At 33.1% G+C, this 15,797-nt stretch overlaps 1 protein-coding gene across 1 annotated transcript in view; it reads left to right on the forward strand.

The window, feature by feature from the left end:
- The window catches only part of LOC150083641 (vacuolar protein sorting-associated protein 26C), a 46,907-nt gene extending 41,915 nt beyond the window's left edge, over positions 1 to 4,992 (forward strand). The window contains exons 7-9 of the mRNA XM_090377415.1: positions 1,805 to 1,901; positions 4,236 to 4,361; positions 4,766 to 4,992. Of these exons, the coding sequence (XP_090233541.1) occupies positions 1,805 to 1,901; positions 4,236 to 4,361; positions 4,766 to 4,848 (306 nt within the window). The 3' untranslated portion in view covers positions 4,849 to 4,992. The remainder of the gene's footprint in view (positions 1 to 1,804; positions 1,902 to 4,235; positions 4,362 to 4,765) is intronic.
- Positions 4,993 to 15,797: the final 10,805 nt, after the last annotated feature.

Raw genomic sequence — 15,797 nt, forward strand, 5'->3', positions numbered from 1 at the left:
GCCACCTCCAGCAAATGTGCTAGTTAAATAGCCATGCTGTTTTTCACACATGGCTTGTTGTCACAATTGTTATGCTATTGGCTCCTGACTAGTTACAAAATAATGGCTTCTTTTAAAGCTACTAGACTAACCAAAACAGTGTGTTCATTATTTTTGACTCTATTTTGCTGTCTAGTGACAGCAGCTGAAGAGATAGTCGAGTTTTACAAGCTTCCTTCTGTTTTTTTTCTCCTTTCTGCAAACTTCCTTCCATTCTTCTTCATCCCATGCCAAAGAAAATATGAATGTCATCAAGAAACTGGAGGAAATGCAAACTGTCAGAATATGCTGGATTCCTAACATTTGGAATTACAGGAAATGGACTTACAGACCATGCTACTAAAACTGTCACAACACCATTGGATGCTACATGCAGAATTCCATATATAAATTATAAACTTAACACACAGCCAAAGTGTTACTAACAGTCCCACCATTGTGAAGGTGCAAGCAGAGGATTTGGCTGTCACAGACCGTCTGGACTTCACTGAAATTGGGTCCACTTGACTTGAGTGTCACCCGAATATCAGTTCCACCAGCGTTTTAGACTCCCAGGTAGCAAGTGCAGCTTGTCTGGCATATCTGAGAGAATGTCTGTGACAACCTCAAGAACCATAGTTAGTTAATCTACTTAGTTACCACTATTAGTTAATCCACTAATAGTGGATTAACTAATAGTGATGAACCTTGAAAATAATGTTCCCACATTAACTGTTAATCAATGATTAAAAATCTGAAATTTTTTCTACCTTCCTGTATAATAGCCAGACTTTTACTACAGGAGTTTCTGAAGTTATTGTATGGTTTTCATACAAAAAAATATGCAAGAACCTGTTAAGAGATTCATCACCATCTTTGCAACTATTTGGCTTTTGGCTTGAAGTATACATTACTTGAAGTAGGCATTGTACTATACAAGTGCTGACACTGTGTTTTTGTTTGTAGTTTCAGGTATTTTCTTCTCCAACTGATTCAATAAATATCTACAGCCTTACCTTAGGTTTTTTTTTTTTTTTGAAACATTTATTATTTTCATGCTCCAAAGACAGGAAAATGAAACCTGATATTCTCTCAAGATAGCCAACTACACTGCAAGAAGCAAGATTACATAGTTTCAAATTTCACATGCTGTGAACATACCAAATTTGAGATACTTCACTTGTCATGTGATGACCTGCCACCATTTTTGCTACATTTTGGGTGCACTACCAGCGGTGGCATAAGATCTTTTGAATGATGTGTTTTGCAGGTATAAAATTTAAGAGTAAAAATTTTTGGCAAACACATTCAAGAATAGCTTTAATAATGTTCCCACATTAACTGTTAATCATGATTAAAAATCTGAAATTTTTTCTACCTTCCTGTATAAAGCCAGACTTTTACTGTTACAATTCATATGTGATTTCTAATATTTCTTAATTTCTCCTAAGTGGGATGTTATGGGACAACCTGCATGCACTTAAATTATGGAAATTTTTTTGAAAAGCATAAATAATGCTGTAAACTATTTAATAGCATGTAAGCTTACATATTAATGTTAACCAGAAGGGAAAAAATATATATATAAAAAATAAATATTCATGTATGACTATGTTACAAGCTTCTAATTGAGATGAAAAAAAAAAAAAAAAAAAACACACACCTCATATACTTGCTCTGTTTGTGTTCTAAAACTGTGCATGTTAATGAGTTAAGTTAAACTTATATTCAGTTATTTCTTTTACTGCTATTTTTATTCCAAAATAAACCATTTTTTATTTTACAGCTCTGTGTAGAGAAATGTGATGCTCCTATTCGATCAATTGAACTTCAGTTAGTAAGAGTAGAAACTTGTGGTTGTGCTGAAGGATATTCTAGGGATGGTAAATATTTTTATTCTGTGTATTCTGGGTATTTTAGTATTAGTATTAATAGGGCCAAATGATGCAAGGAAATGGACTTATTCTGAAGCAACTTTCTGTGCTAATTGTAGCACACATATGGCATGAATATTACCAGTGCTTGGAAGTATAAAAATGGATATTAAAATGCCCTCTGGCATGTAAGACTTGATTTTGACCTAATTTACTGTGAAAGTAGAAGATGAAATGTGATCTTGCAGTGAAGAAATGACTAGGTGAACCCAAAATTCTTACTAACAGAGGCTGATGGACCTCATGGAAACTGATAATGTCATGTCACCTGCCCGTAGATGCTTGCTTTGGAGATGCAAAGAGCCACAGATAATCCTATAAGCACAGACTTAGATAATCCTGTAATCCTGGAAGTACTTGTAATGCAGCATGCATGCAATTCTCTAGTAGAGCTGTAGTACATGAGCTCATTGATGTGTTGCAGGGTGCACCAAGCTGGACTGTGATACCTGCTTCCAGTCAGGCTTAAGTATGGAGAATGCCTGGTGAGTGTCTGAGCAGAATATGTTATCCCAATTGTGAAGTTTGCAGATGGTGGTGTTATGGTATGGAGATGTTTCAGTTGGTGTGCCTCAATCACAATGCATCGAACTATGAATGGTGGGTCCTACCTTAATGTTTTGAATAATGTGCCCTACACGAGCAATTTTAAGGAACTAGTCCCTACCAGTAGCTAAATTTTACATTGTACGTTGTCATAGTAAAATTCATCACCTATTTTTGGATGGCAGCAAGTTTGTGTTAGCCCTATTATGTCAGCATTAGTGTGCAGCTGACTGAGCTAGCCAGGTGGGTAAGGTGCCTGCCTGGCAACCCAAAAGTTGCAGGTTTGAATCCCGCCTCGGGCTTGGATCAGAGTAAAATGCAAAAACTTTGGGAGGTGCATTATGGATACAGAAGCCGATGTGCCAACAATTAACAAAAAAAAAGAAAAAGAAAGAAAGAAAGAAATTAGTGTGCAGGCAGCCACGTAACAAATAAGCACAGTGCCCAAACTCGCCAAACCCCATTACAGCGTAGGGAACATAGTTTCACACTTCTTTACCAGTTTGTCTCAGTGCTTGTTATACACTTATTATTCTAGTGTCTCTGTACACAGTATATTTAGTTTGATTACCTCATAAAGTGTATATATCATAATGGCTTTAGAGACTCCACTATTATGTGTTTTACTTATTATGTATTAATGACTACATTATATATACACACAATTTCAGTGCACACTTTTATTAGATACAGCACAAAGTTACAGCATACACACAAATGGGCAGTGTCATGTGATATTTATCCATAGGCTGTATATCTCAGGTAAAAGGAAGCATCTCCAGCATTCATGGAGAAGAAATTGTAGATGTCACTATGGATAAATGAGAGGACTTCATGATTTCAAATATGTAATGTTTGGCCTTACAGAGTAGTTGCCAGTATTTTTAAAATGGACAAAATGATGAGATGTATGGAAAGAAAGGCCAGAAAATGGGTAGTTTAATATCTGAAGAGTATGGGAGTTACCCATAAGATCATATAGGCCAATAGATGTACCACCTCAAGGAAATAACAGCCCAGTTAAGTCAAGGAACAGTGGTAGACATGTGATGCATTGAACATTACAATATCTAATCATTTTCACAAATTATAAAATACTTGTCAAAGAAATTATTTTTCTAGGCTGCTGTCCACCCCCAGAGGAACTTCCTTGACCATAGCCTAAAATTAAGAGGGCAAAAAAAGGTGCTGAAAAATTCTGGACAGTGCTGGGAATTGTATAAATGGCCTCTTAAGAAATGGTAACTGCTAAACTTATCTTAAGACGATAGACTTGGAAAAATCCAGAATGAACCATAGATGAATGCCAATATATTTTTTATGAATATTATAGGTCAATGCTAAAATTTTGGTCTGTTACATCTCTGCTTGCTAGAGCCATAACAAGGCTTGATATGTGAGAAAGGTCAGGAACTGGAGGAATTCTTAAAGGCCTCTTAGTTGAGTTTGATATACAGTAAAGACCAAGCCAATTGATGGACCAAAAATTCCCTGTCGGTGAGCTTCTATAAATATTCTGCACTTCTCTGTCTGGAATTACCACATATTTCTTACAGTAAATTAAAACTATAGCTTCTACAGATTTAAGTCTACTGCTGGTTATATTTATTTTATTAATGGAAGGCATCTCATTTTTTTCATTCCCCATTTTTCGATTTATGAATTCTTAATATGTATCTGAACAATTTTCTGCATACATTCACATAGTTTATTACTATTACCATTATTTAAATTTAGCCACTGAAATCCAGAATATCCAGATTGGAGAAGGAGATGTATGTCGCAATATAATGATCCCAATCTATATGATTTTCCCTCGGCTGTTTACTTGTCCAACAATAATAACTAACAACTTCAAAATTGGTAAGTGTGTTACTCAGCTTGATTAACTAGATTGTTGTATTTATTTGTTATGCCACAATAGAAGTGAATGCACTCAAATGTTTATTAATAAACTATAGAAAGTGCTTACAATAATTTTCAAAAACAATTGAATTTTCACTGAATTATTTGGATATGACAAAAACTGTTCATTTCCAAATAGTCTGTGTTACTACTTTGGAAAATTTTTTACTGTAAATATGCTCGCTCCACAAATCTTAATAGATGTGTTGGAAGAAATTAAAGAAAAATGCACAAGAAAATTTACATATTCTGTATAGTTTAACAGTGATATAAAATTAATGAGCATTTTAAAGATTAATATTTAACAAAATATCAAATGATTTTCATATGTATTTATATATCTAAAATATTTCTTTCCTTAGAGTTTGAAGTCAACGTTGTAGTTGTATTTGATGATGATCATCTCATTACAGAAAACTTTCCCATCAAACTTACCAGATTCTGAATTTTAATAAACAGTTGATTTTTGTAATTGTGGTGGCATATTTGAACAGCCACATCTTGTATGCTAATCTGATATTTGTACATTATGTATAAGGTATCATTAATATATAGGTGTAAATATTTTTATTTTCTAAGTAACGAATTATTTCCAGTGGATGTGTACATCTAACTACAGCCTGTGGTAATCATGTTTTTCATAAAGGTGTACATATTTTGTACATAAGAAAAAAATTAACTGAAGATCGTGACTATTTTAAAATGTGAACTTCCAAAAGTAAATCTATGTTCTTTAAAAAAAAAAAAAAATGTAAGTTCAACTCCTTTTTGCTGAATTTCCATTCTCAACATAGAATTTAATGACCTGTAAATTTAATCTCATTATGCAAAATTGTTTTTCTCTTAGAATGTAAGCACAGCATATTTTACATTCCTAGTACAACACAATTGTATAGCAGTAGTGTTATTCTAGAAGTCCTGTTTGGTCACCTAACTGGAGTTACTTTGAATGCAACAAAGTAACTCCAGTTAGTTAATTATGGCTTGTTATGAAACTAGTTTATGCAATTCAATGTACAAAGTTATTTTTTTTTTTTTAAGCTATGGTAAAAGATTTATTCAAGGACCTAATATTTAATTTATTAATTGCTGGAAAGCATTAATCATCATGTTAGGAGATATTTGTACTTAAGAAACCACAAGTGACTCGTAAGCCATATGTTTAAACAAGTCTGAAGAATCTTAAAGAAGTGTGAGGTCTAATTTTCTTAGTCTCATAAAATAATTATTTGCTATTTTGAGATTGGTAAAATTTACTTTGTATATAAATTACATTATCTTATTTTTGATATATATCTTATTTTGGTTTTGGAGAGAGAAATGTGCAGTGTTAACATAACATATGATGGTAATTTTTTTTTAATTAAAAAAAAAAAAAAAATTTGTTTTGCTGTGTGTTTAATCTTATGAAAGACTATTATCCTGTTGTGGGGGGCATGCAAATTAGAATATCCTTTAATCTGTGTAGTTTTGCTGGAAGATCTGATAGGTATTACAGATTTGGAAGCTTATAGTCCAAATATTTATATTTTGTATTAGTTGCCTCTCCCCACTTCAAAGTCAATAATTATATAACCCTCTATGCCAAAAAATATATTTATACAGTAAAAGTTAAAAAAAACTTTTGTAGCCTAACTTTCAAGATGGTAGGAGCTTATTGATCCAACAGAAGACAAATTAATGAACTCCCAGGAAAATTCTCAACTGCAACCTAAACAGGCCAAGCAAGCTGATAACTTTAGGCATATTATTCTTGCTTGTCCAGAAAGTCTATTCACTTCATCTCTTCTGGGTTGAATAAAGTGATTTTTTTCTTTCTTTTAAAAGTTTTTACAAAATCCCAGTATATCTCACATCCATGTACTGAGGTCATTATTCCTACATCTGTTAAAGAATGTGGCACATAAATTTCTTACTGAGTTTCAAAATATTCCACTTCCATTTTGGAAGCAATCATCAAACTAACCATCAAAAGGATGATTCTGGTGATGTAGACATTTCTACTGCCGAGGTCACGAAAAGACAAATGAGAAGTTCTGTTCTTTTGTTTAGTGAGGAAGTTCTTCATTGCCGCATGTGACTATATCATCCACAAGTTCCTACTGGAAAATGTTTTTATAAATGCCAGGGTAGCTTATTTTTGTCAGATTGGCAGTGCACCATTTTCAAATTTAAACTATTTTGTGGACAAGTTTCTAGTACATCTTGGTTTCATTGAAGAAACTGATGAAACAATATAGCTATTTTGCAGCATCAGTTCTATCAATTTCAGTGTGAGAGCCTGTCAGAAGTTATTATGGGGTGGGGAATTATGCACAGTGGTCCTTGAATGGGGAAACTAACAAATTATCCACAATGATGATTGACATTTTAACAATTCCAGATAGCAATACAAAGTGTGAGAATATTTATGCAATCAAGCAAGAGAGGGAAAAAAAAAAGTTCAGATCTCATGCTGGCAAAGCATTAGAAAATGCATGCTTCACAGTGAAGTCCAGATTGTTATAAACAAAACTTTGATTAAAAATGTCTGAAACGTGCAAAGTCAGCATCAATATTTTTCATGAAGTAATAAGTAGTTGATATCAAACAGCAGTTTACAGAGAAAAATCTTAGGCAGGCATAGTGTACTGGTAAAAATCCTACTGTTATATTTTGATATAAAATGCATGTTGTCAGTGGAATTTAAAAAAAAAATGCACATTTATTCATTCCCCCACACTTATTAATGGATTGGGGTATGTAGAGCTCTGTACATTATAACATCAGAATTACAGACAAATGTAAAAAAGTATTAGAAGAGTCCTCCAGCATCAGGATTACACAACAATGAAATATTGCTTCTACTGACTTCAAATGTTTTATCAAAATAAAACGATAATACAAAATTAGAAGCACCTCCGTGGGCAGGAGCAGCAGTGCATAGCACACACTTTTTGATTAGACTGGGGTTTGAGCCCATGACCACCAAATATGGAGGATGTGGAAAGGTCATGGAATGACCACCGCATATCCCCGGAGCAATATGGCCTTAGTTGCTAATGCTCCTAAAAACCAAACAAACAAAACAAAATTAGAAATAATTATAAACAAGACTTTAAAATCACTGACGATGTACAATAAAATAAAATGGGAGTATATAGAATTAAAATATAAAATAAAACAAAAGTGCTAAAACATACACTGCAAAGATAAAAAGCTTTCGAGGTAGCAGGCCTCTTCTTCAGCTTGATAAGATCAATGACAGTGAACCAACAAAAGAAAATCCCACACATGCAAACAATCAATTTCCATGCATAGTGCGGCAGGAGAAAAGGAGTGATTGTTAACGTCTTCTATTTCTCTTACTCCTCCCTCTTTTTTCTTTTTCTCCTGCAATGCTCTATGCACAGACGGGATTTTCCTCTCTAATATATATTTAGTTCACTGTCATTGATCTTATCAAGCTGAAGAGGCCCACTGCCTCAAAAGCTTCTCATCTTATATACAGCGCATACATGTATGTTTTAGCAATTTTATTTGGTGGTTTTATTTTAAATTGTATATATTTTTAATTTCTATTTTTGTATCATTATTTATTTTAATAAACTGAAGTCAGTAGAAGCAATATTTCATTATCATAAAACGTAAAGTGTTTTACAGATTTGCCAATGTATTCATGATTAAAAAATATATATAAATTACACTATTTTGCAATTTACTAGTCAGTCATTTTATTTTGCAAGAGTGGCAAATTTCAATTAAAATGGTATTCTGGAAAAATTGGAATTTTGTTGTATACAAATAAAAGATGTTAACCATTGAGAGAGCTATATTTTAGTCTCAAATGCATTCCTACATTTTGCAGAGGAAGGAATTTAAATTATTTTTAAAAAAATGCCAAAATTTTTTTTGATGAGCAATGAATGAACTTATTGAGCATTGAAGATAATCAGTTTAATTACAAATTGGAAAAATTATTATATCATTAAAATTCCCAATACTCTGAGGAGTCTACTGACCAGAACAGGTAGATTGTCTTCAAATTTGGAATCAACATACAGGAACTCCCCGATTTATGTATGGGTTGCGTTCTGCAGAACGCTACGTAAGTTGGAATTTCCCCCATGCTTGTGCAGCACTTGCAACTGTGCTTGCTGAATTGATTGAATCAAAAAATAAATGTTCGACGAACATGTAAATAGAATTACTTATTGTATTTATTCCATTTTTTATCTCATGCGCAGGAAAAATTAAAAAATTCCAAAAAAACAGGCATGACATCAGTAAGTTTTACCTCTCAATCATCGTTGCCAGAATCGACGTCTTCAGCTGATGAGGATGAGGGCTGTGTAGATTTAGAAGGGTTCAGCTTTTTAACTTTAATGGATGACTGGACAGTGGCTTTTTTCTTTTCATTATAGATTTCTTTGAAACAAACAAGCATATCATTTACCCCCTCTGATAACTTTTAAGAATCATTCACTGTCAGGATCTAACCTCGCCATTGCAATTTCACAAAATGCCATTGCCATCTCTTTGGAGATGGAGTGTCTTGGCTCTTCAGCATTTTCTCTATTAACTCCTCCACGTCTTTGGCATCAACCTCCAACTGAAGTAGCTCTGCAACCTTTACAATCTTATCTGTAACCTCTTCATATGATTCGTCTTTTTCAAATCCTTTAAAGCCTTTTATGTGCCGTTTCTTCCATGCACCATTTAAACAACTTTTTGTAATTTCCGCCCAGGCCTTATTAATGTTTAAGATGCCATGGTAAATATCATAAGATTTCCAAAAGTGTCTTAACGTAAAATGTTTCTTGTCTACTGCAGATGTGCATAAATAGTATGCTTTTAAATTCAAAATAACACCTATCCATAGGTTGGATGAGTGAAGTAGTGCTTGGTGGTAGAAATAAGACTCTCACGTTAGAATTTAAATCATCTAGATGTGTAAGATGTCCAGGAGCATCGTTGTCTTTACAATATTTTTCAACCTCAGGAATGAAGCAGCATTTAAAACAATCCTCAAAGAAAGATACTGTTATCCAAGCTCTCTGGTTCGATCAGAAATGCATGGGTAGGGTGACTTTATTGATGCTCTTAAATGCACGAGGATTTCCAGAATGGTACACAAGCAGTAGTTTTAACCTATAATCTCCCGCTGCATTAGCTCCAAGCAAGAGTGTGGCTTGGAGCCCTATCTTTTGATGCCTTGAAACCTGGCATTGTATTTTCCTCTTTGGCAATGCATATTCAATCCAGCATTTTTTTCCAATAGAGTAATCTCGTCAACGTTAAAAATTTGCTGCATTGAATAGCCACCTTCATCAATAATTTTTTCCAACACATCACAAAATTTCTCTGCTTGTTTGTTTTTTTTTGGTTTATATATTGCTCCGGGAATATGCGGTGGTCATTCCCTGACCTTTCCGCATCTTTCGTATTTGGTGGTGACGGGCTCGAACCCCGGTCTAATCAAGAAGCATGTGCTACGCACTGCTGCTCCTTCCCACCTGGCTACGGAGGCAAATTTCTCTGCAGCTGCACCTTCACTGCATACATTAACATTGTCCTGCTTCATACTTCATTTCTAAATCAATTTTGTTTGGTTTCCTAGCACTGCCAGCACTTGCACTTTCAGTTGGTCCCTTCCCTTTCACCATTGTAATAAGTAAATAGGAATGAAGAGAAGATTCTGAAAATTTGTTTTTTTATATGATTAAAGATTTTGGTGAAGGGGAACACATTTCACCATAATAGTGTAAAAGCCCACACAATTTCACTTATCGGTAATATCACAAATGTAATAAGATAGTTTCCTACCCATTTATAATTAGATGCACTAACAGAAAAGTCCAATAAACTGAAAAATGCAAATTGTTTTATGGTTGTGATCCCCAGAAACGTGCATTAGAAAAATATCACAAAGGCATTCAAAATTGATTCTTTAACAGGAACATATGATAATGATGAAAGTGTAGTGCAATTTCCATTATAAATATGACCTTTTAGAGAGATAAATAGCTTAGTAATATAGTGAAATTTGACTTCCAAGGACTTGGAATGAATTACAAAAAAAAAAAGTTATTGGGTTCACATTACAATATTTTCATGATACCTCCATTTATTCCTACGGGATGCAAAATATGTTTCCCTGGTTATTTTTTTTAAGTTTGCACAGGCAGGCAAAAACTTATGTAAAGTCAAATTTCCGTAAGTCGGGGAGTTCCTGTATTTCAAAAAGATACAGGAGAGGCTTACGGGAGGGAGAGGAGGAATTCAGTTTCCAAACTGACCATCATAATGACAAAAAGGTTGTTTCAATTTTAAGGCAAATGCTATTCAATGTGACATTCATGGACATGGTACAGTGGAAACAAAGGACAGAATTTGACTGAGTGCAGCATTGTCTTTCAAATAATACTACAGCCAAAAGTCAGTTTCAATACACTGTTACACTTGAGGAATGCAATGCATAATGTGTCTAAAGATATCCACACTGTTGTAGTGCTGGAATAACTTCACATAAAAGGAATATGATCAGAGTGTGTTCATTGTACAGACCTAAAAAAAAAAAATAAAATAAATTGTGAACCAGACAATTTTTCTTTTAGATCACACCACATGGTTGGTTAAATGCAGTGAATGTTTTTCACTGCATTTATTCCACTGCATTCACAGATTCATTCAAGTAGAAATGAGCCTCATAATTATAGAATAATTCAAGACCACATATTCTCTGCTTTTGTTCATGATAGAAGGTTCCATTATATAAAAGCCAGTCAATTTTCCAAAAAATTCCAGGGAGGAACTGGTACGAATGAGGGATCTTGTGCAAGTATATGATGAAACAGATTTCTTAACACCTCATACATAGTGCAATTCACAAATGGCTTGCCAAGACTTACTTATGTGGGTAATAAGAACCATTAATTTAGCATGGTGAAATTCCCCATAACTAGAGTTAAAGAAATTCGCATATATCCTCATACGTCTAACACCCAAGATTGGATCCTTAAGTTTGGCCATAGAACAATTTCAAACAAGCAGTGTGCAATCTTTCATTTCGATAACATGGCTATCAGTAAAAACATAATTTAATTTTGCCTTTACCAGTTCTGACCCTGCTATTCAGAACAAGGGTTTTGCGGAAATTGCTTGTGAAAACACTCAGATCGATGTCTTTGTGGGGACGTAACAAAAGATAAAACACTTGTGTTTAGAAAACTAATAACCAAAGCTTCTGTCACATCAGCACCATGACATTACCTAATTGGTGGTTAGGTAATCCAACCTGGAAATCTGTTGGTCCAGCTTTTGGATGAGGTGTCCTAACATAACTAATAGAAATATGTCAGTAGTGAAACAGTTTGCTTTTAGTTATGTACATATTTAGAACCAAAATAATTCAGTTTAACAGGTTTAGTGCACATTTTTCTCAGTCTATCAGAATTAATTATTTTCAACACCAGTTCCTAACAACTTGTTTGTAGAATTTTTTTTTGCTTTTATATCATGATAGAATAAAAAGGCTAGTTTAATTTGATTCTCCTTGCATATAGGAATGAATATAAACTGTACTATGTTTATATATAAAAAATGGTAAAACAAACTTTGAATATAAAAACTGTTTATATCTTAAAGATAGTAGTGCAAGAATGAAAATATACAGGAATATCACACAATTTATGTACTGTACATATTTCAACACTGGTAATTTCAGAAACAGAGGTTAAAACATGCATTCATAATGCACCACCAAAATTATAAAGTATTTCATAGCTGTAAACATTCAATACTGTAGGTAAGCTTACTAAACTTAATAAAGAAGCACAAAGTTGCAGTCAAGTTTCACTAGGTACCTTATAACCTTCATTCTTGGTTGTGGTGTGTGTGTATATATATATATGTAACAATGTACATACAATATTTAAGGACCAGAAAATGTGGAATGTACAAAATTCATTTTGTACAGCCATGCTTTCAATGATAATCAGATAAAAATAATTGCACTTAAAGGTCATATGGTGAAGGACTGTAAAGAAATTTGTCCTAAATTAAAGTTAAAATGTTTCAAGTGAAGGAACAGCACAGTTAATCAACACAACCACCGAATACTGTGTAATATAAATACTATATACGAAAATAAAAAAAGCTCAATTAAAAACAATTTTTTTTTTTTTTTTTACAAATAATACACATGTATAAGCTGTTAAAAACAGTGCAGCTCTCAAACTGCCAAAATACATAGTTCACAATATACAGCAAATGGGGATATTCAGACTGCAAATAGAATAGTTAACTAAAGTTAAACCTTCTTAATAAACAAGCATTCTTAACCATGATACCAATTACATGTTTCTTACATAAAAAGGTAATTTCTCTCTTTGCAAGTTTTATATTTGACTGAGATTTTCAATCTTTAAACCATAACTCCTGGTACATCCAAGAGGCCTGGATGTCCCAGGCCTCTTGCATTCTTCTTAATGAAAATTGCTCTTTAGGAGTGCCATTAATATAGCAAGGCAGCCTTAAAGTTTAACTTGAATTCTAAGGCTGCCTTGCATAACCCAAGGTTGGGAACCAACACATCAAAAATAATGTATAGTTGGGATGCTTTCCTAAACCCTCACTCATGTAAAATGGATATATAATTTGGATATAAGGCTGTAATCAGAATACTAAATTTAAATGTAGAAATCCAGATTTTAACAAAACTGGTTTTCTTTCTTGATTGGATAAAAAGAAAAAAAAAAACATGGAATAAATATCATGTTCACAGTACTTCACATGCACAAAAATCATCAAAGCAGTTTTGTCAATGTGACATTACACTGTAGAATGGCACTGTTCAGTACATCATAGAATGATGTTAGTTACACATGAAAACATATACACTTGAATTTTACACCATAAAATAGATGGTTTACATCCACATAATTTGTTCATAGCATTCAACTATACATACATACTAATATCTAGGGTTGCATTTCTGTACATTACTCTAAGATACTATATACAGACACAGACTTGAACTCCAAAGATAAAATAAATTACTAGCCCATAATTTAATGCTCAACACATTATTGCACTTTATCTACAATTGCTTCAAGATCAACTATACTCATAACAAGCAGTATTTCAAAAAAAATCTGGAATTAAAAAAATAAGATTTAAAGTTTTATCCTTGTGCATTTATAAGCTGTTTTTATACTGTCAATTTACATATTTGAGCAAATACAAATGACAAAATCCTCATCTGCAAAATCATGCATCTTTTATTACATATTTTGGATGGAAAGATTAAATAACTTTTGTTTTCACTATGCTGCTTTGAACAAGGTCAGAAAACCTCAGCAGAGAAAAGATTCCTCCATCTTAACCCCAGTTCAACATATATATTTAGCTCCTGATAGCCTCTTTTATGTATAGGTATAATTATAAATATTACTAAATCTGATATTCTTGGTGATCCACAGACCAAGTTCAATTCTGTTAATTTCCAAATTAATCACCAACACTTGTGCCATAAAACAATTTCAATTTGGAAAGAGGGAAGAAAAAGAAAAGCAATTTATGAATTTTTTTTATTTAAAAGAAATAAAATTCCAAATTTTGTGATTTGCTTACACAGATCAGAAAAATCATACTGGCAACTCTTCTTATATTAGACAATAATTAACCCTTTTACAAGTGAATTTCTAGAGTAGTATTATGCATTTCCATGGAACAAGTGTTTTTCAAGGAATTGGGAAGTTCCATAAAAATTTAAACTCGGGCCTTTTCTCCTCTTCTATCCATTTGGGGGGGGGGGGGTTTGGTTATAACCTGTGCATTAGCATTAGTAGAGGCATATGATGCAAGAAAGCAAGCTTATGCAGCATCAACTAAAAAAAAAACGCCACTCCCATTCTTTCGAAATACCTGTCCAGTTGAGCCTTAAATTTATTTAGGCTATCAATAATCATCGTGCAAGGGTTTTCAATAAAAATTCCCAACACATGAAATTTAGTGCAATTAACAGTTTTCAATTGAAAATTGGTTCAAAATAACTACAACTTATTAATTGTGTAGCTTTTTTTTTTTTTTTTGGTAGAGAGAAGAGCATATAGAGCACCTGCAGTAGAGGGGACATCTTTCACATACACAAAGTTGGGAGTTAAAACTTAATTAGAAAATACAGGGCATGTAAATGTCTGGTAGTTGCTCAATTTGTTTACTTGACAGTAAGCTCAAATGCTGGACTGTCAGATTATAACTGGATACCTGGCAACCCTAGCTGTGTAAGCCTAGATCACTGGTTCCCAAAGTGAGCAATACCACCCCCTAGGGAGGTGATAGTAGCCTCAGGTGCATTGGGGGGGGGGGGGCATTTAATAAAAATAAGGGGGCAGTGAAAGCATAAAGAAGGAAGAGAAGATAAGAAAATTTAGAAAAGCTATTTGTACATGTTTCACCTGTTGTGTAACATTATTTTCCAGGTAAACACACAAAATGCAAGTTATAACAGACTGGTGGTCAAGTCCACCAACAGGTCTTAACAAGCAAGTACAGGTAGGCGAGCGTGTCGGGCAATTGTCGGTGAGTCCAGCTTACATCAGCAAGAATATGTGCGTGTAATGACTTGTTGAGAATACGATACTATAAATAGGTGTCATGTATGAAATCTAGTTTAGACTGTTTTTGAATTGTGTGACAAGCAGTTAACAATGGTGTAAGTGTAATAGTATTCAATTCATATTCAATAACTTCGATATTTACGGATCACATACAAAGCAAATTGCATTATTGTTGTTTCAATAAAACAGCAATTTACATGTATTTTCTTACATATCTACTGTACATTTCTATGGCTTCTAGTGTTTACTAATAATAAAATATTTTTATTGCATTATTAATGAAATCAGAGGAGTGAAATCATAAAAAAACTTAACCATTAATATTTATTTCTATCTATTGAATCGTGTTAATTGGTAAATAAGGCGTGTGTTAATAAGGAACAATTATATAAATAACGGAAAATTGAATAAAAACTATTACCCAATTCTTAATTGCATATTAATGTATTTTTTAAATTAATTATTTCTTGATAAATTTAGTTTGATATTTGACAATTTAATATCAAATATATCTAATGCTAAGCAAAAAACAAAACCCGGTTTATTAGTTTCATTAGTATTTTAGTTTATCTTTTGCCGTCTTACACAAAAACCACTGATGTCGTGGACACTACTCTAATAAGTATAACACAACTATTGCAAAGAATTTTGGTTCTGACTAGAGAAATATTAATTATATAATTTTTTTTTTACAGATAACATTATGGCCCAATCTAAGAAAAAATATAGACAATATAGTATTGAATATTTGAACTATGGTAATATATTGTTTGTAGGTGACTGAATAAAGCCA

The sequence above is a fragment of the Mastigoproctus giganteus genome, chromosome 7 (genome assembly GCF_048544385.1).
Source record: "Mastigoproctus giganteus isolate SK-2022 chromosome 7, ASM4854438v1, whole genome shotgun sequence".
NCBI classification, from domain to species: Eukaryota; Metazoa; Arthropoda; class Arachnida; order Uropygi; family Thelyphonidae; genus Mastigoproctus; species Mastigoproctus giganteus.